Here is a 25,396-nt window from a genome sequence, read left to right as displayed (position 1 = left end):
TTTTGCCGTGACCCTCCCAAGGTCACGGGCCTTAAAGCTGGCTTGAAATGTTCAGTTTCTTCTGCCCCTTGTCCCACGGGCACCTTTAAAGTGATGGCCACGGTGGGGTTACATTCCCAGTACCCTATACTGAGTAGATCACACCTGCATATTCTTTGCGACTCTGAGGTCCCTATTTCCCACATAGGTGGTCACAGCTCAGAGTGCCCTTATGTAACCACCTCATTTTAAAGATGCAGGATCTGGTGCACAGAGAGGTTAAGTAATTTCCCTGTGGCCACACAGACAGTGGCAGACCCAAGTTCTAAAACTTGAGTTCCCCGATTCCCTGTCTCATCTCTTTCCACTGCACATGATTTCATCATGAACCTAAAACCACCCAACCTGCTGGATGGAGGGAGGGTGTGAGAGCCAAGTAAGATGAATGTATCAGAAGTGGCAGCAAAGCCCTGGAAGAGGAGACTGGGAAGCAGAATAACCAGTGGTCTCCTAGCCTCATGTATTTAAGAATGCTCATATATTCCATGAAGAAATCTGTATACTACTTATTAACTGACATTTAAAGACAGACAAGTTGAGAAAGATTTTTGCCCAAATTATTAAAATAAGTTAGAAGGATTATACTTCAGCAGCCTTGCAAATTCATTCTTCTGAAAAGCCCTTTTCTCTAGCAACGCTGGGTAAACTGGGGATAACCGCGTATGCTCAGGCCACTTAGCAGATGTTTCCTGAGCACCGCCTCTGCAGAGGCATTTTTCTGGGTGTCTAGATTGCAGAGATGCCTAAGGGCAGGAGCCGAGAGTCTGTGGGGATGACAGGAAGCTGTTTTGCAGCCTGAGAGAGCTCATGCGTCGGGAGCAGAGGGATTCCCATGATCAGCTTCTGGTTTGCCAGCCCGTCCCACATTTGCCTGTCCTAAAATACTATTTCACATGAAAAGAAGTTTCCTATAGTCGTAACGTGCCTGGCCCTGTTCTGGAATGGCTTTGTGTGTGTACGGATGACAAATTTGGGTGTGTCTGTACTTCCAGTGATGTATATAGCTGTTCTTCCCTTGGGGATAAATTATAATGTACAGCTTAACTTTTCTCTAACGTTACTTAAAGGCAACTCACACTGTATCTTGTATTCTAAACTAAGTGGTGCAGTTTGTGGTCAGGACGTGAGCTTGAGCTTCAGGCACAGCTGGAAACATGCTACTTAGCAGTTGTGGGCCAATCACTGGGTGTCTCTGAGCCTCAGTTTCCCTATCTGTAAAATTGTCTTTACATTACCCTGTGGTTCCTCCCACACACATACTTTTGGAGTGCCTTCTGTGTACAGGCTTCATTCTCTGTCCTTACCAACTGATTATATGCATCCTGAACCCTAGTGCCTGTGCGGACGCAGGCAGCTGTGGATGGGATGAGAAGTGTGCCTGAGTCCCATGTCACGAGGCCGGCTTGGAGCCTGAGTCTGTGACATGGGAGAGTCAACTGATCTGAGTGGGCCTCAGTTTTTCACTCTAATAGAAAAGGGCGATCATGCCCAACATAAGGTGTGTTTGTAAGAACTGATTAGCTCTGAAATCGCTGAGGCTTGTTGGGTCCTGACTTCTGCCTTACCCCTCACTCCTCTCTTCCCTTCTAGGTGGGAGCCGAGTGGACAATGAGGATGAGGAAGAAGAGGGAGAAGGGGGACTGGAACCCAACTGTGCCCCAAACCCCTATCAGATGCTCCCTCCGCCCGAAGGATGCTGCACCACAGATGGTGAGTCTGCCAGCTGGGTGGGGCCCCTGCTGTCCGAGCCTGTGGCCATGTGCCGTGGGGTCCCTGGCCTGCGCTGGGCCCGGGGTTATGAGCTGTGCCCGGCAGGGAGCTGCAGGCATGCCCTCCCCTGCCAGCACACTGACTGTGCCACGCCATGGTCTCCGTCAGGCTCACAGCCCCCAGCCACTCTTTGGAGAGTCTCATCTTTACAAAGGGATTTGGATCCAAAAGTCACTTTTCTATATTGGTTGTTTGAAAACTAGAATATTTTTTCCTAATTCAGGTCTGCTTGCACTGTGTGTTTAACTCAGACTGATCGGTAGGAATAGTCTTTCACATCTATTGGTACTTTACTATTGAAAAGACAGATAAATACATCATCTCAGGAAGCCTTAAAATCAGCAATGTCATTCCGTTTTGCTGTTGAGGTTCTAAGGTGCAGGAGGCCGGGAGGGGTGGCAGCTTAGTCTAGCGATGAGCGCTTGCGCTCTGCACGCAGACCTGGGGTGAAGCCCTGGCTGTGCCGCCCACCAGGAGGACCGCCCCTCTGAGTGGTAGTGAGCTCATACGTCCTGTTACCATACCAGTCAGGGCGTGTCCCTGGTTAGTTAGTTAATTAATTAAAATACCTGTTGAGCCCCTGCTCAGTGGAAATATGGAGATACAAGGTACAAGAGCTCCCAGTTAATTGGAGCTACTCAGGTAAGCAGGCACTTCAGACATGACGTGGAAAGTGCTAATAGGAAGGGATGGGTACACAGGAGTGCCTGGGAGCACAGAAAAAATCCCTAACACATGTAGAGAGTTTGAGGGAGGCTTCCTGGAGGAGACGGGCCCTTATCTGAGTGTTGGAGGGCTAGCAGGAGTCAGCCTGGAGACTGTGGGAGGGCTGGGGGAAGCTGGGACATTCCAGACAGAGGAACGGCCTGTGCGAAGGCTCAGAGGGTCAGATTATAGCCCATTTGGGGACCTGCTAGCAGTTTATTAGTTTGGGGCCTGGTGTGGCTGGGCAGGGCTTGGATAAGTGATCGTGGGTTGTGGGTGCCCCATGGGCCCTGTGTGTGGACCTGGACTTGACCTAGTGCAGGATGGCTGGCACGGGAGGGAATCATCCCTCTGTGGGCTGCTCTTCTTGGGTAAGAGTGGTAGGGGAAGAGACCCCCTGGGTGCTTGACCCCAACCTCAGGCAATTTGCTCATCCTCCCCAACATGATGGAGGGGAGCCACCCGACCCTGAGAGTCAGACCTGGCTCTATCCAGGCTGCTCTCACCAGCTTTGAGTAAATGATTTGACCTCTAGGAGCCTTTGTTGCCCTACCACTAAACCGGGAGCAGAAGCATTTCCCCCAGTGACCGAATGAGAGCTTTGCAGAGCTTTTCCTGGCCTCGGCCCATGCACAGTGCACGGGGGTGCTGGCCCCGTGCCTGTCAGCCTCCCCGTGCCACAGGTGTGCCTTCTCTTGCCCTCCGCCCAGGGGCAGATGGGGACACTTGGGGGCGTCCTCCTGGGGGCACAGAGGGAGATCTTTTTAGAGTGCTATAGAGTTTTGCAAGGAAGGCCTGGGGATCATCAGGGTTCACGTTGCCTCTCCTCATCTCAGTCGGTAACTGAAAATGCAGAAAGCCCTGGACGTGGGGCTGGATGTGCCCACATCCAGCCAGACCCTGGGAAGGGCCCATCCAAATAACCCTCAGCTCTTTCTCTTCCTTTTTTTTTCCAGATATTTTCAGACATGAATTTTCTGAATAGGAATTATATTTAAAAGCTCTAAAATACAAAAGGTTCAACAGGGCATAGAGTGGAGGTCCCCCCTCTGATGTGTGTCCTCTTTGTCCTGGTCACACAGCCGCCTCCCCTTCCCCCCGAGGTGGCCAGGGCTACCAGCTTCCCCTCCTTGCTTGTGACGTTCGTCATTCCTCAGACACCTAAAATGCAGGGAATTAAAAAATACCAAATTACTCACAGTTTCTTAAGGATTTATCTTGCATACATTTTAATTGAACATCATTTGTCTACAGTGTTTTCCAGTTGAGCTTCATTTTAATGTGTATTAGATGGTGACAGCGATAGTCATAAAAATAATCAAGATGTGGTAAGTGTCACAAATAACTTTGGTTATAATTTTATCTCTCAGAATTAATTTTAAAGTCAACCCCGTCCAGAACTAAGGGTTGTTCTTGACGAGACCCAAAGTGGTCTCTGCCCTGTGCCCATGTGGATCCCGGTTGTGGCCCCGTGGCGGTGAGTGTGAGCCCTGTCCGTTCCCTCTAGGGTTCTGCCAGGCGGGGAAGGACCTGCGTCTCATCTCCATTTCCGATGAGCCCATTGACGTCCCTGCAGGCTTCCTGCTCGTGGGTGCCAAGGCGCCCAGTCTGCCGGATCATCTCCTGGTGTGCGCCGTTGACAAAAGGTTCTTGCCGGATGATAACGGGCTTAATGCTCTTCTTGGTAAGTTCCTCCTTTGCCTTTGCGCCACTTGCTTATGGGGCAGGGACTAGGGAGGTCTTTGGTGGTAGGGGACAGGCCGGCTTTGGGGCCTCTTCGTCAGCATGTCACACTACCCCGTTTGTTTTTCAGGAGACTATTTGCAGGATGGAATGCAAATGACATTTATTTTACAATGTGACTAACCTCCTGAACAAAGCCCATCATTTAGCATTAATTTTTTTTGTACATATATTCATCAAACCTTTCCGAAGTGCCTGCCTGTGTCTGGAATGGGATACAAACCCTGTCTAGATGCTCTCAGAGCCATCAGACGTGAGGCAGGGGGAGAAGAAGGTTGTGTTGCTGCCTCCAGAATGTTCATATTCTGAATTACTGCCAGGCATCCTCCATCCCCTTTGGTTTATGGGTCCCCTCTCAAGAGGTGGCCACTGTTATCCTAGGGTTATAGGTGGGCTTGGCCCTGTTAATGAGGTCTCCCACAGGTACCTGAGTCGCAGGATTCAAACCCAGGTCTTTTTGGCTCCAAAGCCTATCCTAATTACCATCTCACAGGGTCCGAAGTCCTGGTCAAGGTCAGCATGGAGGAAGCCAAGGCTTGGGTCTTTCAAATGACTGCTGGTCCATGGAGGCCCCGACGTTAGTGCAGAGTTGAGGCCAGGCTGTCACAAGCTTGGTTCCCATTTGTCTGGACACTTAGTGAGCAGTTACATGCACCAGGCCCTGTGCTCAGCAATTCCCCCATTACTAGAGAAAAATCGGTGGAGCCCACAGATCTGGCTTCCAGTCCCGCGTCTGACCCCAGGTCTCCATGTGGCCCCGGCCTCAGGGCCCTTAGCCATGACCTGGGGAGGCAGTTCCTGCATGTGCTTCTGGCTCTTTGGCAGTCTGGCCCCTTCACCGGGCTTGGGGTCTTTGGAGGGGAGCTGGGCCTGCAGAAGGGTGGGTCATGATCTGTTTCAGACATAGCATCAGGAACAACCTTCATTATAGAAGCGTGTTTGGTTTTTAGTTGATGGGAAAAGCTTCTAGGTTATCTGCCTCTCCCCTCCCTCCCCCTGGCCCTGGTTTCCTCTGTACTTTCTGTGTGTACAAACACTTAAACCTCCAGTTTTATGCCTTATATACTCCCCAAAGCTGGGTAGGTAAACTCTGTCAGTGGCTATTTTTAGCATGTTTTATGTCTGAATCCCTGTGAGAAGTACTGAAGGGTGGAGAGGGGAGGGAGCAAAGACTGACCCACAGAGGAAAGAGAAATGGTTCCTGCCACACATGGGGGGTGAACTCTGAAATAAGTTTCTGAGTGCTGGCTGGAGGGACGGGGACAGTGCCAGGACAGTGACCAGGAAGAGAAAATGTTCAGCAGGCCGATGGGCTTATGGTCACTAGTTCTTGAAAAGCATAATCGTCGCAGAAAGTCCTCTGTACCCAAGAAGCTCCAGAATCATTCCGTCTCAGATTTAGTTTACTTGCCAAGGCCTTGCAGGACGAAACGTGCTGGGCAAAGCATGCTGGTGACTTGGGGAACGTTTGATCTGGCCGTGGCTGGGGTCTGCCTGGATCCCACCGCTCTGCGACTGTAAAGGAATGGCGAGGGCAGTAAATCAAGGAGGTCCTGGGTCTTGACATGTGGAGACACGGATCTTTCAGTTCATTCACCACCAGCCTTGTAACAGCTTCGCCTCCTCAGGAGGTCAGTACAGAGGAAGTGCTGGCTTTGTTAATTGCTCGCCAAAAAGCCATCAGAGGTGGGTAACAAGGGGTGGCTGGTAGTAACCGATGCTTTCTTCTTTTAAAATAACTTGATGCCCTCAGTTTGCACACTTAACACTGTTTAGGTTTCCTGCAATTCACCCTGATGGCTGCACGGGACAAGGTGGCCCTGCCATCCTCTGGGTAACTTTTTAGTGACCTATAAAAAGGAAGCGATGGCATTAGCCCACCGGGTGCCCTCCCCCATAGTTTGTAATGAAGGGAATCTTATCGTAGTGATTTTGAATCAAAAGAGGGATTTTGTCTGAGAATGCTAAAAGATTAAAATCTAGGTGTGTGTTTTAGTTTTTTTATGGTAATTCATCTACATTGGCTGGTAGCTAAGACATGAGAGAAGAAAATATCCAGCTACAGTGGTCATTTTGTAGAGGGAGATAGACCAGTTCTCTGTTCATTCAGCAGACAAATAATTAAGCACTTTGGGGATATATGATCTCACACTGAAGGTGGACCTTCAGCTCAGTTGAGACCCCAAATCAAGTCCAACCTGGTCCTTTGCTTACAAAAAATCAGATCAGAGATCCACACCAAGTATGCACAAAAATAAAACTTCCATTACATTTCTGGGCAGCATGCCATAGCTAAGGGTTTAAGGCACTGTGGGAAGGAAGAAGGGCACGCCAACTCCCTGATGTGACTCAGAGATGTGGTGCTTGAACTGGGCCCTAAAGGATGCATAGAATTTTGCCAGCTGGAAAATAACCACCACAGCAGCCAAACACTGGCCCACCACCACTTACCTGAGCACTTACCACATGTGAGAAACTGTTCTAAGTAAGTTAAAATAACCCTTTATGGTGGATGTGTTATTATCTAACATGAAGCAAAGAGAGGTTAACTGACTTGCTCAGGGCCACCCAGCTAGTAAATGGCGGGTCCGAAACTTGAACCCAGATGATGTGGTCTTGGTGTCATACCCTAGAGGACAAGGGGATTGTGGGCAGAGGGGATCGCAGGCAGAGGGGACCACGTGCAGGAAGGAGCTTGGCAGGCGGAGGCATGGAGCGGAGGCGGGGAAGGGGTCAGTTGGGTCCCGCTTGGAGAGGGGTACCATACAGGGAGCTGTTTGCAAACTACTGAAGTAGAGGGAAGAGAATAATAGTATCATGTATCTGTAATTCATCCCAAACAGTTATGCACACATAGCCCATATTGTTTCACTTATAACTCCTCTCCCTTCTGAATTATTTTGAAGCAAATCCCAGACTTCATGTCATTTCATCTGTAAATATTTTTGCATGTATCTCTAAAAGATAAGAGCTTCTTGTTGGAAATCCAATACCACTATCATATCTAAAAAATGTAACAAGAATTCCTTTACATCAAATATGCAATATGTTTATATTTTGTCTTACTTTTTTTTTTTTTTACAGTTTGGTTTGAATCAAGATCCAAACAAGATTCTTCCAAAGCATTTGCTTGAGCCTGAATCTCTCCTCTTTATAGGACCTTCCTGCCTGGGTCCCTTTCTCTCTCAAGGTTTTTATTTTTAAGAAACATTAGAAATGATGAAAAAAGGCAAATCACTGTTTTTAACTTGCATTTTAGAAAGATCTCTTGGAGGTCACATGAATAATTGATTTTTACTGAAAGAGAGATACTGAGGCAGGGGAACTAGTAATGAGCTTGTTGCAGGATTCCAGATAATTAGTGTCTTGGTCAGAGTGTATAGAGAGCTTCAGGCCTAGGCTCCCTGTAGGGCCCAATCCTCCACCCCTTTCACAGATGGAGGGTCAGACCTGCCCCAGGAGCAGAAACGCACCTCCCAGGCCGGGACTTGTTTTTATTGCACAAAGTACATGGGAAGAAGGGGGTGAGGGACAGGAGACATCGGGGAAGGCAATTCCAGGAAGACCTCAGGCAAGGCGGGACTGAAATTGGGCCTGAAGAGGAGGCGGGACCCCAAGAGGCTGTCGATGCTCCCATTCAGGGACAGGCCGTCCCAGCCAGGCATGCGCTATGACAGGCCCCTGACCAGCCACCCTCCTTGTTCCCTGAAAATGAACAGTGACTGGGGATAAAAATAGGATTGGCTTTGGCTCATTTTAACACATTAAGTGGAAAACAAACCCCAGAATGTAGCACTATATCTGTGCTGTGCATACAAGCTGTGAAAGTCATTTTAGGACCCAGGCCTATTATCTTGTTTACAGACAAGGAAAGCAAAGCTCAGAGACATTCATTAACCTGCCCAAATTCACATGACTAGTGACCCAGGATTTGAACACAGGTCCCTCTGATTTCCAGGTTGGTGCGTGCGCACTGCAATCAATGGCAGTGGTACGGAGCGGGCAGGAGCCTGCCTTCTGGCAGAAGGGGGAGCCTGGCCTGGCACCTGGCATGCACTTGCAGGCACCCATTGAGGACATGCTTGTTAAGCACATGCCACCTATAGCCGCCATGTGTGGCAAGGCTGCACCTACGGGAACTGGTGGTACCGCTGTGTGGTCACAAGAGAGAAATCTTTATGGGCTATTTCCCAGGCTGTTGTACACTGAAGAGATAGTGTCACCATTGTGGCTGTTTGTGCCTGTCAGGGATTTGAGGATTTAGGCCGTGTTAGGCCTCTTTTCTAAAGAGATTATTATGGACTCTTAAGTCCTAAGGTAGGTTTCCAAAGAAAGTGGCTCTTTTTATTCTTCCCCAGGCAAACTTTTATTGCCTTTCAGATGTTTTCTTGAAAAATTAGAACTACCTCATACATTCAGCTGGGATGGAGTAAACCATGTCCCCTGCCTCGTGAGGCCAGTTGGTGAGCCATCCTGTGTCTTGGTTGGACCATCGGTGGCCCCGGATCACCTCTTAGAAGAGCAGCTGGTTCTCCTGGTAGGAAATTGTTTTTGCCCAAGCAGGACGGCAGTTTGCTCGCTGGCTCCCTACGTATTTCCTGTACCAGGGAGATCGGGGTTTCCACCCTGCTTTCTAAGCCACAAGGAGGAGTTCCTTATGGTCAGTGGTTCCCATCCCTGTCTCTGAAATGGAGTGTGGTCCCACAGCCCGCGTGTCTTATGGGTCACAGGCCTGTGAGCTATGTGGCTGGTTCGGGACGGCAGTCGGCCTTGGCAAAGCACTCTTAGCATCCTTGTTCTTGCACTTCTGTTCCTGGTCCTCCATCTTTTCAGTGCTCGGGGTCAGAATCCCTTCCAGAGAGCTCCAAAGGTTTCTCAGGGTCTTAGATGGCAGTTGAGCTGTGTTTATCTCAAGCCTCCCAGGTTGGAGACAGAGGAATAAATAAAAACATTTGATTCTTTCTTCCAAGCATCTGTAGAAATCCTGAAGCGTTCACTCTGACAGTGACCTGCTTTCCTCTCTCCTTCCTTCCCTTCCGATCTTTACCGTCTGCTGTGTGCCAGGCCCCAGCCCGCGCACACACACTTGTGTACACAGACGTGGTCCACACCAACAGTCAGTGATCCTGGTCCTTGGGAAGCATGGGGATAGTTATGGGGAACAGACATGAGTTTCAGTAACTGTAACACTAAGGAAGAAGCTACAAGGGCCCTCTGAGCAATGTAAGGAGCCTTAGGGGTTTGGAGAACAGGGAGTCCCCACCCTCTGGGTCAGGGGACGCTCTGGAGGAGCGGGTGTTCGGGCTGGGCACTGGGTGACAGGCAGGAGACAGGAAGAGCAAGAGTCTAGGGCAGGAGAGTGGTGGAGTGGCTGGGGGAATCCAGGGGGATCTGGCATGGCAGAATGAGGAACAGGAAGTAAAGCTGGGGGTGGGGGCTGGGAGGGTTCGCGGCAGCACCGGATGCCATGCTTGTGGGTCTAGACTTCATTCTCACGCTAGAATGGAACACCACACTTCCTGTATCTACTTTGAACTGTTAGCCTTTCTGGTTCTCAGGTTTCCCAAAAGAAGGTTTTGTTGTCCTGACTGACTGGTAGTGTGTCAGTTAAGTTGAGTGACCTGTCTGGGTGGCACTTAATGGCAAAAACAGCCCTGGCCCTCTGTGTGTGTGTCAGTTCCTTTCCTGTCCCTTTAAAAACAAGTAAACATGGAGCACAGTGTCTGATGGTTCTTTGGTACTTTGTTTGGTGCAGAGGGAATAGGATTCTGGGAGGTTAAACTAACCTGTACCTGTCCTGTGACTAGACCAAGAGATTTGTCCTTATTTCTAAGGCCTTTTATTGCTTAAAATAAAATAGAGAATCCGGTAAGTTTCCATCACGTAGATGTCTCATTTCTCTGTGGAGGTGTTTTGAACTTTCACTAATGTGCTATTTTGAACAGTGCCAGAGGCCTCAGGGACACCGTTCCAAAGCACAGATTATGTACAGAGCCACGCGGTCCTCATGGCCCAAGTTGAAATGACCTTTGTAAACGTGTCAGCCAGAGAATATGATAAAATAAATTAGCCTCAGCCTCAGGGTGTCCGCACAAGGACCTTGCACCATGGAAACCAGATGTCGCCGTGGGCAGAGCAAGGTCTTGAGAAAGGCCTTCTTCAAGAAATTTAAGCAAGAACAGTCATCAGGTGGAAAAGTCAAGTCGCCGGGTTTCTCTTGTATTAACCAACGTATCTATGAGTACAGTCTGGATAGACTTGATCATTTGTGAAGGTGTTTCAAGCGTCTTCCTTGGATTTTAATAGCTCCCAGGAGGTGCTTTCATCCTCACCACCACACAGGCAGCCTTCCCAGAGCCTTGCTGATGGGAGCCTCCATCAGCTTCCAGAAAGGCCCATTCGGCCTCAGGCAGCAGGATACCGCCGCCATGACAACCGCATTCTAGCTGAGAGTCTCCACTCCCCCGGCTGCTAAGCCCCCAGGATTCACTCGCCAGGGTCCCAGCCGTGCATTGTGGAATGTGCTCCATTTCTTTTTAGCAACTGATGGGATCAATTTACTTGATTCCAGGAATTTTAGACTCCCGATGTATCCAGTGTCAGTGGTCTGTCCACTGGGGTTCTGTGTCTGTCCAGGGCTGAAGGCAGTAGCGGCACGCCAGTTCATCGCAGGCACCTGATCAGTGCTGGCAGCTGAGTGGATAGCCCTTGCCCTTGTAAAGTTTGCTCTTTGTGCTGGCTTTAACATATGCTTCTAAGCAAGTTCAGTCTTCCAAGCCTGCCTGGGCCCATCTCTATGACTCAGTCTTCTTGATCCTTTATTCAAGTCAAGGTCATCTTGACCCCTGGGCCAGCATAAGGTGATGGGGACCTTGGCCCTGTGGAATTCTTGGGTTGGTGGTACAGGAGGTGAATGGTCAGAGTTTCAGTGAACTATGTATTATTTAAAGAGGACTTTGGAGGTAAGCTGGGGGTGTTTGTGGTTTGTTCTGTCTTCAGGTTTCTCCGGGAACTGTGTTGGCTGTGGGAAGAAAGGCTTCTGTTACTTCACGGAATTCTCCAATCACATAAATCTGAAGCTGAGCACGCAGCCCAAGAAGCAGAAACACCTGAAGTATTACCTGGTCCGCAATGCGCAAGGGGCTCTGACCAAAGGACCCCTCATCTGCTGGAGAGGCTCAGGTGAGCTGTCAGCCTGAAAGGTGGTGGTGAAAGAGTGCCCTTCAAGCAGGCCAAGGTGCCCGTCAGTGAGGCTCGGGGAGAGACCGCTGCTGGGCAGAGATGGCAGGCCAGTCAGCCCTGGAATTCACCGTGCTCCTTAGGTGATGGCATCTAGTTTATAGTGTCTGCCTAGTTGTGCTGGATGTTTAAAACTTGGCAGAGGGCCACACTGGGCTGTGCCTCCTTGTGACAGGTATTTGGGGCAGAGGTCCTCAACTGTGGGTGATTTTTTTCCCCCAGGGGACATTTGGCAATGTCTGGAGACATTTTTGATCATCGTGATTGGAGAGCACCGCTGGCATCGCATTGGGGGAGGCCAAGGCTGCTGCTAAACATCCCACAGGGCACAGGGCAGCACCCCCCTGGGCCCCCCCCCGAGAACCATCCAGTCCAGAATGTCTGGCGCTGTTGTTGAGAAACCCTGATTTTGAGAAAGCTTGGCTTGAGTCATGCTCCCTGCCTCCCCTGAGCCCCACGAGCAGCTTCCCAGGACCTGTCCTTGAGCAGGTCTGGCTCCAGCTCCAGGAAGCTCCAGGAAGCTCCTGGAACTGGGTCCTCTCCCCCCACCCTGTTCCTCTGCATGGCTTGTGGCTACAGCCCACTCTCTGGGGAAGAGGATGGGTGTTTGGGTTTTCAGAGGTCTGACCTCATGTGCCTACTGAGAAACCCTGGCTCAGTCCTTTTGTGGAGGGATGTGTCCTGGGAAAAGCTGTCAGCGAGATGACAGGAGGTGAGCTGTTTGTGGGATGGATGCCAGAGTCCCTCGTCTGTCTGTGCCAGTTCACTTCTGGTGGCCTGGAATCTCCTAACCACCTTCCTGGCCTGCCCTGCCACCTTTTCTTATGTCACTCAATAAATATTTCTTGAGCACCTACTACGTGCTGGTCATTTTCTAGGTCCTGGGGAGGCAGTGGCTCTTCCCCCTGTGGGACCAGATAAGTCTTTGGTCACTTGCTGTGACCAGGCACCTCCCAGGTGAGATAGGCCACTGAGAGTTAACCTTCCTGACAGGGTGGCTCACAGGATGGAGGAAGGTGGGCTGTTCCCCTGCCTCTTAGTAACTCTGTTCTGTCCTTGGACTTGAAGGGCAGGCATGGGATGACTCATTGTATCATCTGTTTTTCTCCATTTCCCGAATGCTCACAACTGCTCCCACTCCTGACCATCAGAGCTGCCCCTCAGAGGGACGCCCCATCCCTGGCACGGAGCCCCAGGGGTGGGGGTTGTCACATGCCCACTGCCCCTGGCTGCACTGAAGCAAAAACTAGGATGGTGTTGGCACCCTTTCACTTCCTAGGTACCCAGCTCTGCTGTAGGCCAGATTCTGGTCTGGGAAACTATTTCATTACCTGGTGGAGTGGCAGCAAATTGATTTGGGTGCCTGCCTCTCGCCCCATAGAGTTCAGAAGCCGGCAGACCTCCGCCAGTGTTGGTCCCTGTTCTCTCTTCCCGCCACCGGAGAGCGCCGGGTCTCAGGTTGCCTTCTCCAGTGAGCCCATTTCTGGAACAATCCCAGGCATCCCTGTGGGGCCACAGCAGGCAGGTGAGGACACAGAGAAGCGCCAAAGGTGCCAAATTCACAGGCCTGGCACGTTGCCGGTTCAGCTGCTTCATTATGCAGCCAAACGTTCTTCGAGATAAGTCGGGGCTATGCGTTGTATATGATCTTTCTCTAAATGCCTTTATGTTTCATCTTGCGTTTGTAATAGTTTGCAACACCAAATGTCACGTTTTCAATTTGGAAAGATGTGCTGCATTCCATCTGCTACATAACATGATCCCCTCGGTGGTGGTGTGGTGTATTAGGGCCCTTCTGCACCTGCTGGTTTGCAGCACAGGGCTTGCTCTGTCCTAGGCACCGAGTCAGTGCTGGGCTGAGTTCCTGAAGGGGCAGATAAGACTAGGTAGCACCATTCATCGTGTGCTCAGCAGGTCCCAGCTCTACGTGTGCAGCTCATGAAGCCTGACATTGTCCTGGGAAATCGAGGCTCAGATGCTTGCCTAGGATCTCACGGACAAAAGGAGGTGGAATCAAGATTTGATAGCAGGCCTTTCTGGTTCATGGGCTGGGCGTTCTGCCGTCATGAACAGACCTGAAAGCATGCTGCTGTTATCGCAGCAGAGAGGAGCCTTCTCAGGAGCTCTGGGGGGCTGGTAGTTCTCATTCCTCCTGCCCAGAGCGGGGAGCCAGTGCCCTCGCCCCACCGTTGCTCATCACGTCAATAATGAAGAGGTCACGCTGAGCTGGGAATGGGCTCCCCTCCACCCCTTCCTGGGTGGTATCTGCTGTTGCCTTCACTGCCTCACTGGGCCCAGGCCACCTGGGACCTCTGCCACTGTGACAGCCAGAGAGACCACTTCTCTTGTCATCAGGAAACCTGGGTGTTAAGTCCAGTGCTGCCCCTTGCCAGCTGGGCGGTTTGGGGCAACTCACTTCAACTCTGAGTCTGTGTTTCCTCATCTGTTCAACTGGAGAAAACCTTCTCTGATTTGCAGGGTGATGGTGGGAATCCAGTAAGATTACAGTAATAGCAAATACATGGGGCTTACTACCCACCAGGCACTGTTCTACACACGTTACTTCTATTAACTCATGCCTTCCTTGCAATGGCTGTTATTACCCCTTCTGTAGGTGAGAATGCACAGGGAGGTTAAGTGAGTCAAATCAGGTTGCACAGCCAGTGAGCTGCAGAGCTGGGATTCAGACACAGGTCGTCTGGCTTCGGAGCCAGGCTCCTCACCCCTCACCATGCCCCTCAACCACAGGAATTTGTGCTACTTCAGACTCGAGTGCCTTCCAGACCATTCTGGCAGTGCCGTGAGCCTCAGAAGACCAGAGCCTACAATTGCCCACACATTGAGCCTCAGGAGCCCCAGGCCCTGTGAACAGTCTGGGCCCGAGGACTGCAGACCCGGCACTTCCCTGACCCACGAAGTGCTCACTGTAGCAGGAGTGTGTGCACAGTTGTGGGTACATCTGTGCGTCTCCTCGGGGACAGGATCACCACGTCAGGGGCTCTGGGCCCAGACGGGACGTGTCACTGAAAAGCTGGTTCATACAAATGGAAGTAAACTTGGCTCAGTGTGCCACAGGGCACCTTGTGAACTGACCTTGCTCTCTCCCTTCTCTCACTGCCAGGATGTGCTGCCAATCACCCCTCATTGGCTGCAGCAGTGGCCCCGGCTGTTTTCAATGGCAAAGATTCCCCAAAGCACCAACAGCTGGCGAAGACCAACCCGGTGGCCGTGCCCCGGCCTTCGGCATTAGGTAGACTTGCCTGTCCTGGGGTCTTGCTTTCTCTGGGCCGGGGTGTCATGGTGGGTGAGGGGGGAAGCAGGAGCCACTGTGCTGGCACTGCTGAGCCTCCTGGGCTCCCGGAAGGAGATTCAGGCCTGGGGAGCAGGTGGCGCTTGAGTCTGTGGGGCTGTGCCCCACCCAGCTCTGGTGCCAGGTGGGGCCTCAGCTTCAGCCACTGACTTGGGTGATGTGTGGGGAGCAGTGGAAGCCCTTTGTAGAGTGGGTGACCCATCTCATTGAGGGCCTCATGTCAGGAGGGCTATCGAACTGTGGAGAAATAGGGGCAACATGGTGCATGAGTAGAATGGGGCTCCAGAATCAGATAAATATGAACTCAAACCCAGCCCTGTCTCTTATTAAGGCATCTTGGGCAAGTCTTCTGGCTGAATGTTCCCCCATCTGGAGCTCAGACTCCTGCTCTGAGGGCAACGGAGAGGATCAGATGTGTGGAAATTCAGGGCCCTCTGGGAGCTCACTAAGGGCGGTGTTACTGCCACCTGCATCAGCTGGTCTCTGCAGGGAGGGCTTCTTGGAGGAGGTGACACCTGAGCTGCCATCTGCAGTTGGGGAAAGGCTAATTAGAGATGGTCTGTGAGGCAGGAGGAATGAGGGTAGGAGGTAGGGATCCGAGTAAAGGGACTGAGCAGAGGCTGTGGGTCTGGGAGGAGCTGGAGAGGCGGAGCAGCGTGGGGACGCGGCCCTGAGACTCGAGGTCAGTGCTGTCCTCTCCATGCTTGCCTGGCTGCCCAGTGAGCCAGTCTCCCCTCCCCTCCCTCCTTCATGCACGCAGCCGGACAAACCTTAGGATCCAGGGCTGTGCACCTGGACAAGCCCCTGGTGGATGATCAGTCCAGCGCTCAGTTTTGCAGAGAAGAAGAGTGAGGCCAGAAGGGCAGCCCAGGCCTGGGGTTTGGCCTTCCCTGCTTCCGTTAGATGGCCAGGGGCCGACTCCCATGGTTGGAGCCTGAGAATTACCTTGCTCTTAGTCAGAGGAAGGATGCCCCTTCTGAACTGGATCTGAGGCTTCCCAGGCCTAACCAGCGCATCCGTTTTGGCGTCTGTGATCAGGCCTTCATCCTTTCCTGGGTGGGAGGAACCCAGGCAGGCACCGACTTTTCCTGTGACTTTCTTCCCCGGGAGGTGCTGAATTCAGGGCTGCATGTGGATGAGGATGGCCTTGGGCCAGTGCTTGGAGGTGTCCCCTGCCTGCCCTGAGCCCCGGGCAGCCAGAGAATGGGGGTTGCAGGACCTACCCTAGGGGTTGGGCTGTGGTAGATGAGCCACTTCCCTTGGAGGGGTGCGGGGACAAGAGAGCTGGATTCATAGTGTGGCGCTCAGCCTGCTGGAATTTGCTCCGGCCAGCCTGGTGACCGCCATCTGTTCCCCGCTGGAGAACTCCACACTCTGGCTGCTCTGGGTTGTTCAGTACCCTTCCGCACCTGTCCCCACACCCTGGTCACTCATCTGTGACTTGAAGAACTCTTCCCATACACCTGCAAAACCTGCCTTTCAGAGCTTAGCTGGGGTGTCACCTCCTCCTGCAGGAGGGCCTCCTCCCCAGGACCCTGGTGTCAGTTCCATGGCCATTTGTGTCTGTGGGGCCATGATGTCCTGAGATGAAGTCCCGAGACAGGGCTGTCGCCACCTGTCCCTGGTTGCTGTGGCCTAGGTGAGCTCACTGACACTGGCCCCGTGGAGTTGTGCTAAGGGCACAGCTGGAACATGGGAGCCCTGTGCCCACCTGCTCCAGGGAGAGCGGAGATTAATTTTAAGGAAATGATTCTAAAACTCTAAGGAGCATTTAACTCAGACCTGAGGTCTGTTGCTCAGTGGTTCTCAGTGGAAAAGGTGCTGCCCCCATCGGGGATGGGGAGGTGCTGGGAAATGTGCAGGTCCTTTCCTGGTTGTCCCAGACAGGTCAGGGTGCTAGGTGGCTGCAGTGAGTGAGCTGCATCATGAACTCTCACCCAGAATGCCAGTGGTGTCCCCACCCCCACCAGGAACATTGTGAAAAATAGTTGGTCCACGTGGATGCCAGAGGCATCATTTTGGGAGAGTTCATGAGCTCAGAGTCCACTGAGAGGCATATAGGGGAGCACCCCAAAGGGAAAAACTACCTATGGAGCTTCCTCCATCCTTAGCACTTGCACAGAGCCCCCTCTGGTAGTATCAGTTCTTAGAGGCACTGGCATCTTAGGCTTTGGGAGCCCTTCCCTTGGCACTGGGGGGCAGGTGTTGGGGGAGCCAAAGACATGGTCTAAATGGATAGCCGTAGCAGCTGCTGCCTCAGAGGCTGGATTGAAGGAGCCCACCTATTTGAAAGCTCTTTGTAAATGAAGTACTTTATGTTTTAAACTTTTTATTCATGTTATTTTATCCCATAACCAGTGTGCTTGTGAATGGTGGCATCTTCTCACATTTCCAGAGATCTGATTCTGTCGGTCGAGGTGGGCCCCAGGAGTCTGACAGTTATAAAAAGCCCTTGCCGGTTCTTTTCCAGCTCCTTCTTGGGCCAGACTTAGAGAAGTACTGCTCTAAACGATGGTTCTCCACCCTGGTTGTGAGTTGGAAGCACCAGGGAGCTCGGAGGTCATCAGGATGCCTGGGCCCCCCCTGGTGCTGGGACTCGGGTTTACTTGGCAGGGGCTTGTGTCTAGGCAGAGTTTTAAAGTTTCCCCAGATGAGTTTGCTGTGCAGTCATGGTTGGATGTATAGCTCTAAATGTAAGGGAAATGTTGTGCCACATGGGTTAGGAAAATAATGGTAATGGATTCTTGATATTTTGAACAACCCACGAACCTGGTGTGCGTCATGCACGTGTTGTTATCCAGAGTGGGCAGGGATGACTCATTAACAGCACTGGGTCCAGCTTCTGTTCCCTTGGTTTTTAAAATCTGAAACGAGCTGTCAAGGCTGGGGTGGGATAGAGCACAGGTGGATCAGTACTGCCCCCAAGTGGTGACACTGTGGAGGTGGCATGAGTGCTGTGATGGCTTGTCTGCAGAAACGCACGTTAATATATTGGGATGTATAGATACTTTAAAAGCATTCACTTTAGTCCCAGTCAAACCACCTCTTACGGTAGGTTTTATTTTAAAGATGCAGGAGCTAAGCCCCAGAGAAAGAAAGCTCAGACACTTGCACGACTTCAGAATGAAACATTTACAAATATGGACAGGATATTCCTTATGCCTAGATACTTCACTAGATGCTAAAACTGAATTTTAAAAATAACAATTAAGTGTTCGCCAAATCTGGAGCAATATTTTATTGACATTCATCTCTAGTGACAGCCTAATTCACATTCTGAATGTTGTCTAGGTATCTTATCAAACTCCGGGCCCCCCAAAAAACGTCATAAGGGGTGGTCTCCAGATTCTCCATCAGCTGCAGATGGTGGCTGTCCCCAGGGCGGTGGGAACAGAGCTAAGTGTGGTAAGTGACAACAGCCTTGTCAATAATCCAAGGCTTGGGTACTAGCAGGCTGCAGGTGGGGCATGTGTGTGTGTGCGTGTGTGTGTGTGCACACGCACGCACATGGGTGAGTGGGCAGAGACGCTTTTGTGTGTGCTGGTGAGCAAGTTCTGGGGAGGCAGGCTTTGGTGTAATGAAAGATCTCTCTTTCTCTGGTAAGAGTTGCTTAATAAGCTCAGGATCCCTGTATAGTAGCAAGTCCCCTGATCCTAAAGGTATCTACCAAGGGGCTTGCCTGTCACTTGGCAGAGGACTGAAGAGGAGGAGGAGCCTGGGTTGTTTGGTGGGGAAGTTTGGACTGAGTGACCTTAGGTATGCTTTTGATGTCAGGGTTCTGTGGCTCTGGGACATGGGTGCTACGGTAAGCAGGGCTAAGAGCCAGCTGGAGTGCTAGCTGGCAGTGAGGCCTGCTGGAGGTGGGCATCTCGCCTGCTGTGTCTTCCTAACGCTCCTGGTGTGTCTCTAGAGAGTGCAGGCATGTCCCGCGTGCCCCAGGTTGGCTTGGTGGGCCCAGCTTCAGCCACCTTTCCTGTTGTGGCCTCCGGAGAACCAGTGTCTGTTCCCGACAACTTGCTGAAGATATGCGAGGCCAAGCCTGTGATATTCAAAGGCAAGTATCACAGCAGGAGGGGAGGAGGCGGGGATCCTGCTGGAAGCCAGGGCAGCAGCGACCCCGACTCTCCCCCCAGCCAGACCCCAGGGTGTCCTCCTGGAAAAACTCCAACCTTTTCCAGGGCAACGAAAGAGCTAAGCAGACCCGTCACTAATCAGATGCCCTGATCAGGTGCCAGGAGTTACAGAGCGTGTCACAGTTTCCTACAAGCCCAACTGGAATTATTGTTGCGTGATGTGCATTTGCTTGTTCATTCCTTCCTTCCTGCATGCACGCATTCACTCCTCATTCCCTCGCCAACTCCACCAGCTCCTGCCAGGAGCAGGCTCAGTGCTGAGCACCGAGGACCAGATGGGTCCTCAGCCCTACGCCGATTATCAGACTCGGAGCCCTGGTCCGGTGGGTCATCCCGTTGCCACCCGATGCCACTAATATTTTTTGAATATGGAATCTGACATTGGTTGGGCAAAGATAGCCACAGTCATGACATAGAAGCTTATCACTAGATCAGGTCTCTGTTTTGTGACAGCAGGCTAATATATGCTATACAGAGGTCGATTTTTGGCTCAACTGAAGAAAAAAAGCAATCCCTTTCTAATGCAGTGGGAGATCTCGAAATGCGAGGATTCCGTGGGACTTGCTTACGAAGTACTTACAGGTGCCACGCGCTGGCGTGCAGTGACGCACACATTCAGGGTGCTTCTTACATAAGCCAGTACTGCATTTGGTGTCAGGAATAGAGGAGAGAAGGTGGTAGGAAGCAGAGAGGTATCTTACTGTTAATTAAGAAATAAGAGAGGGCATTCCATTCTTTTTCCTAAAAAACCAAAAATGGGCAGGGTGTTCAGGAAGCAGGGTGTGATTTTGGGTTTTGAACTGGGCTTGCGGCAAGGCCAGTAATCCCACGAGGCCCTACCGGCTGACTGAGACGGAGATCAGCATTCAGGCACAAGGCCAGTGTTCTTAGCACAGCCACGATGTGTGTGGACAAGGCCCTGGGCCCCGGACGCGAAAGCAGGTAGGATGCAGGGCCTTGCACTGTGGGTGGGGCTGCCCTGCACCTGCTCTGAGCAGCGAGCGTCAGCATGTGGCCCCGGCAGACCCTCCTCTCTGTTCCTTGCATCCCTTGCTCCCGCCAGTGCCACTCCGTGTAAGCTGTGCCTCTGTTTGTGGTGTGCGTGCCTCCCTGGCCCCTGCCCCACTGCCACAGGCCCAGACCCTGCCTCAGCTTGAAGGCTGGCCCGCTGCCTTCTCTACTTCTCCTGTTTTCCCTTCCATCTGAGCCCCGGCGCAGTGTCTCTGTGCCTTCTATATGATGATCGTCACATCCTTTCTCTTAGGAAACCCATATGTTTGGAAATGGTGCCACCCAAACTGTCCTGGTCCAGCAGGACCAGCATTACCAGGGGCCTAGTTAGAGGTGTGAGTTCCCAGGCCCATCCCAGAACCATGACCAGGTACCATTCCTGGATAAGAAGCTCTGTAGCCGGTCCCAGCAGCCTGCACTTCAGGAAGCCTCTCAGGGGACCCTCATGTGCCCTCAGGTTTGAGAAGCAGTTTCCTGGGGGACATGTACTGTCTCGGTCACTAGGGCCAAGCCAGGGGCCTGCACTTAGCATACAACAGGCATTTGGTGTTTGGTGAGTGAACGGGGCCCTTCTGAAGGTAAGAGAGCACACACAGGTACCGCCCTTGATTGTCTCAGCACCCCCGTGAGGATTTGGTATTTTCACCATGTTTTACAAATGTGGAAGCTGGGAGAAGTTAAGCCTCTGCTTAGGGCCACAAAGCTAACAAGTGATGGAGAAGAGGCTGGACTTGGCCTGGGTGCCCCTGTCTCTGAGAGTTGTCATCAGAATTAATTCTGTACATTTGCTAATGGCATTTGTCAAGTTCCGTCTGCATTCAGAGTCTCTCGTCTGTACAGTGATTTATTTTCCTAACTTAGCTTGCGAGAGATTCCTGGGAGGATGGGAGGCAGAATCCAGCCCGGAGGAGTCAGGGAGGTGCAGGCTGGCAGCCTGTCCTGCAAGGATCCCAGAGGTGTCGCCCCCATGCGGTGTTCTGCAGTCAGTGCTGAAGGAGCAGCACAGATGCTGGATGTCCAGCCTGGGGTGCCTCCCTCTGGGCCTTGCTCACCTGCAAAATAAGGGCTTGGACTCAAAGAACAAGCAAATGCTACAGCCCCAGTCAGGTGCAAAAGCAGGTGTGTAAGATCAGCGAGGGCTGCAAGTCCACGATTTCTCTGGAAAGGGGCACTGGAGCCACCCCGGGGGCGACTTGCCTGCATGCTTTGGCTCCCTCGCGTTCAGAGATGCGCCCGTGTGGTGGCCACATGGGCCCAAGGCCGTTGCCAAGTAGGTACTGTTTCTTCTTCTGCAGGCCACGGGAACTTCCCTTACCTCTGTGGGAACCTGAACGACGTTGTCGTGAGCCCTCTCCTGTACACGTGCTACCAGAAAGCCCAGTCCGTCTCCAGAGCCTATGAGCAGTACGGGGCCTCCGCCATACAGCCCATTTCAGAGGAGATGCAGCTCCTGCTGACCGTCTACTATCTTGTCCAGCTGGGTGAGTCTCCCTCCCGTTGAGCAGAATAATCACTAGTGGTGGGAAACGCAGGAGCCTTGATCTCTGACCATCACTTAGAGCCTTTGTGAGACCACCTCCGGCTGGTGGAAATGAAATACAGAGAACATGCCCAGAGGTCACTACAGGGGTCACCACCCTGAGGGGTTGGGAAGTAGGTCAAAATCTATAAAGGTAATTCAAAAACAATTTACTGCCATTCAAGGTGCAGAGAGATAGCAGGGAATAAAAGACAGACTCTGCCCTCAAGGAGATGATATCCTAGTGGGAGAGAGAAACAACCTCCAGGTGGGAAATGAGCAGGGTACAGGGCGGGGGTGGGGTGGGGTGTGTGCATGTCCGCACACACGCACACACGCACACACGTGGGTTTGTGTAGGGCTGACCTGGAGTCACCAAGGAAGGCTTCTGTGAGGAGATGACATTGGGTAGGGACCTGAATGGCAAGGAGACCTGAATGGGGACGACCTGAGGGAGGCAGAGGGGGGAGGATAGGCGAGGAGGGGGCACGGGGTCCCAGGCCAGTGGGGGGCAGGCAGCTGCAGCAGAGCGAGGGTGAGAAGTGCCACGGAGAGGGCCAGGGCCTCCTGCTGCGGTCGAGTTCACATTGTAGATACGCGAGAACCGACTTGTATTGGCTGCGGCTGTCATAACATAACCCACAGATTGGGGGCTTGAACAACTGTGTTTCTCAGAGTGAGAGGCTGAAGTCCAAGAGCAGAGGGACCAGCAGGGCTGGGCCCCGGTGAGGCTCCTCCTTGGTGGTCCGCAGTCGGCCGCCTTCTCCCCGTGTCCTCGGGGCCTTTCCTGGGCGTGCGTACTTGGGGGGCAAGGCAGCTCTGGCACCTCTTCCTCTTTGATAAGGCCACCAGTCCTGTTGGTCAGGATCCCACCCTGTGACCTCCTTAACTGTGATCACCTCCTTAAAGGCCCCATCTTCAGACAGAGTCACCCTGGGGCTTAAGGCTTCGATATTTGAGTTTGGCAGGGGACACAGTTCAGCTCACAGCACCACCTGAATATTTTCAGGCAGGGGGCAGATATGATCTGACTTTCATTTCAAGAGAACCGCATTGGCTGTGGTGCGGGCCGGACGGCACAGGGGTGTTACAGTCATCCCAGCGAAGGCGATGGTGGCTTGGGCCACTGAGGGTCACAGGAGAGAGAATGCTGGACGTATTCTGGAGCTAAGGATGGTAGAGTGCCTGGCTGAGGAAGGTGAGGGAAAGGTGGGGCCTGGGTTGTGGCCTCAGCGACCAGCTGGGTGGCAGAGCCGAGGGATGAGAGCAAGTTCTGTCGCAGCCATTTTAGGTTGGGGATGCCTGTGAGGTGCCATGTGGGCTTAGCCGTGAGGCCAGCTCCGGCCCCAGGGAGAAGTCGCAGCCATAGGTATAAGGCTGGGAAACACTCGGTGTTTGATCTACTTAAGGCTGTGCGATGGGATGAGGTCCCAGTGGGGTGGTGGTGGCTGGGACAGTGCCGTGGTGGAGCCCTGGGACACCCCAGCATTCAGAGGTCTGGACGGGGAGACAGACGGAGCACCAGGGAGGCAGGAAGGCAACCTTGAGAGCGCAGCCCAGGATAGCCAGGGCTCTGGGAAGGTGCTGGGAGTCCCTCTTCACCCTCCGCATCTAGTCCATTGGGAAGCCAGCTTCATCCTGAATCCAGCCTCACCCACCTTGTCCATGGTGCCTCCCTTGCCCAGGGCACCACTCGCCCCCAGTCTCCAGCTGTTAATACTGTGAGTCCAATCCTATTTCTGCTCAGAGCCCCCCCGTTTCCTGTCACATGCTTTCCCCACACTTGTTCCAGTCCAAGTGACCAGCCCCACCTCTGCTCCCATCTGTTCACTCTGCTCTCGCCCTGCTGTCCGTCCCGAGCACACCAGTCCACCCAACGCTTGCTGTTCCTTCCCTGGGAAACGACCTTGCCTAGAACATTTGCATGACTTACTCCCTTTGCCATCTGAGTTTCGGTTCACATGTCACTGCTTGAGAGAGGCTTTGTCATCATTGTGTCTAAGACAGCATCCCCTCCCCAGCGCCCTGCGGCTCACTCTCCTGTTCCTTTGGGTCTTTTCCTTTAGAGCGCTACCGCACTCCCAGAAATTGTATTCCACGTGCATTTGTTTATTTCAAGAGCGCTGCCTTGACGAGGATGTATGCTCCGTGATCAGGAACTTCTGTGTCCAACGGCATGAGCAGCATGAAGCTGGCACTCAGCCAGTATGTGCCAAAAGAAGGGATGAACACTAATACGGGAGCCAGTGATGCAGAGCATTTCAGGGAGAGGGGCTCTGTTGGGTCTGGGTTTACAGAAGAGCCTGGCAGCCTTGATGAGGGTATGAGGAGAGTGGAGACAAAGCCACAGTGGAGCAGGTTAGAGAGAACAGGGGTGACGCGACAAGTGTGGCGAGTGTCAATGACTCTGCCAAGGAGCTTTGCTGGGTGGTGGCGCTTCCGGGAGGGGATGTGGGCTCAGGGAAAGATTTTAAACATGGGAGCTATAACAGCTAATCTAATCAAACTCTGGCACAGCCCAATGAGTGGGTGGTGCAATCACCACGTTTCAGTTCAGGAAAGTGTATCATAAGAGCTCACAGCTCCGGGGCTGGTGCTGGCATTGCGGGATGGGAACACGTTTTTCTAAATCCAAGTGTGCTCGATCCTGCAGCCCACCTGAGCATAAAACCTGGACAAATAAATCAGAAAATGCCCATAGGAAACAAGTGTTGGGAGTATTCCATTTTATTAGTCATCAAAGAGATGCAAATCAAGCAAATAATGTATTCCTCAATTAAATTAATGATAACAACCCAAACAATGGTAGTCAGGGCAGCAAGAGGACAGTTAAACCAGCATTACCATTGTGCCACTCCTATCATGGTAAGATGACACATTTATACCATCTGGACAGTCTGATGTGATTTAGCTCTGTGAGCCTACTGTTGAGATTTTAGGCTAAGGAATTTATGTTCTATACATAGAGATGTGTATTGCAGATGTATTTATAAAATGATTACTTCAAAGCAATAAAAGGATCAATAATAGGGACATTGCTGAGTAAATTATGGCCCCTCCATAGGATGGGACATTATGTGCCCATTAACTATGCTACTTAGGAAGACCATACTCATCGTGGGAATGGGATTATGGTGGGCGGGTAAGGAAAACAAGCAGGCCCTCAAGTGTCCTGAGATCCTTACGGCTGTTTAAAACCTGCACATGAAAAAAAAAAGAGAAATACACAAAAACAGTCGTGTTTCTGTTAGGATGGGGAGGTTATGGCTGCTTATATATGCCTCCCCGTATTTCCCAGCTGCCTGTAATGCGATTTGGCATTAATGATTTAGGTCGTGTTATTTTTAAGTTGGCTCGCACGCTCGTACCCCGAGTTCCGGGTGTCTGTGTGTAGAGCTGCGGCGCAGGGTGCGTGGGCGGGCGCTGAGCCCCATCCTCTGTCTTGTCGCCAGCGGCGGACCAGGTGCCCCTGATGGAGGATCTGGAGCAGATCTTCCTGCGCTCGTGGCGCGAGTCGCACCTGACGGAGATCCGGCAGTACCAGCAGGCGCAGCCGCCGCCCTTCCCGCCCGCGCCCGGCGCCCTGGCCCCCGTCACGTCGGCGCAGCTGCCCTGGCTGGCCGGCCTGGCCGCCAGCTCCTGCAATGACAGCGTGCACATCATCGAGTGCACCTACTCCCTGGCCGAGGGCCTCTCCGAGATGTTCCGGCTGCTCATCGAAGGCAAGCTCGCCAAGACCAGCTACGTGGTGATCATCTGCGCCTGCCGGGGCACCGCCATCGACTCCTGCATCGCGGTCACTGGTGAGCCTGGGCCTGCGCCCCTGCTGGCGGAAGCGCAGCTGCGCTGATTTCCCCAGCCGCCCTCCTTTGCAGCTCCGCCCTTCGGGCCCCTGGCGGCGGCTTTCTGCATCAGCCGGGGCCCATG

The 25,396-nt window shown here is 52.4% G+C and overlaps 1 protein-coding gene across 1 annotated transcript in view; it reads left to right on the top strand.

The window, feature by feature from the left end:
* GREB1 (growth regulating estrogen receptor binding 1) overlaps window positions 1-25,396 on the top strand; it is a 124,456-nt gene that overhangs the window by 55,046 nt on the left and 44,014 nt on the right. The window contains exons 3-11 of the mRNA XM_036881809.2: window positions 1,630-1,749; window positions 4,022-4,198; window positions 11,257-11,439; window positions 12,878-13,021; window positions 14,618-14,746; window positions 18,098-18,211; window positions 18,717-18,860; window positions 21,246-21,431; window positions 24,922-25,272. Coding sequence (XP_036737704.2) covers window positions 1,630-1,749; window positions 4,022-4,198; window positions 11,257-11,439; window positions 12,878-13,021; window positions 14,618-14,746; window positions 18,098-18,211; window positions 18,717-18,860; window positions 21,246-21,431; window positions 24,922-25,272 — 1,548 coding nt within the window. The remainder of the gene's footprint in view (window positions 1-1,629; window positions 1,750-4,021; window positions 4,199-11,256; window positions 11,440-12,877; window positions 13,022-14,617; window positions 14,747-18,097; window positions 18,212-18,716; window positions 18,861-21,245; window positions 21,432-24,921; window positions 25,273-25,396) is intronic.

This window comes from Manis pentadactyla, chromosome 2 (assembly GCF_030020395.1).
Source record: "Manis pentadactyla isolate mManPen7 chromosome 2, mManPen7.hap1, whole genome shotgun sequence".
NCBI classification, from domain to species: Eukaryota; Metazoa; Chordata; class Mammalia; order Pholidota; family Manidae; genus Manis; species Manis pentadactyla.
This window is presented reverse-complemented; position numbering and strand designations above follow the sequence as displayed.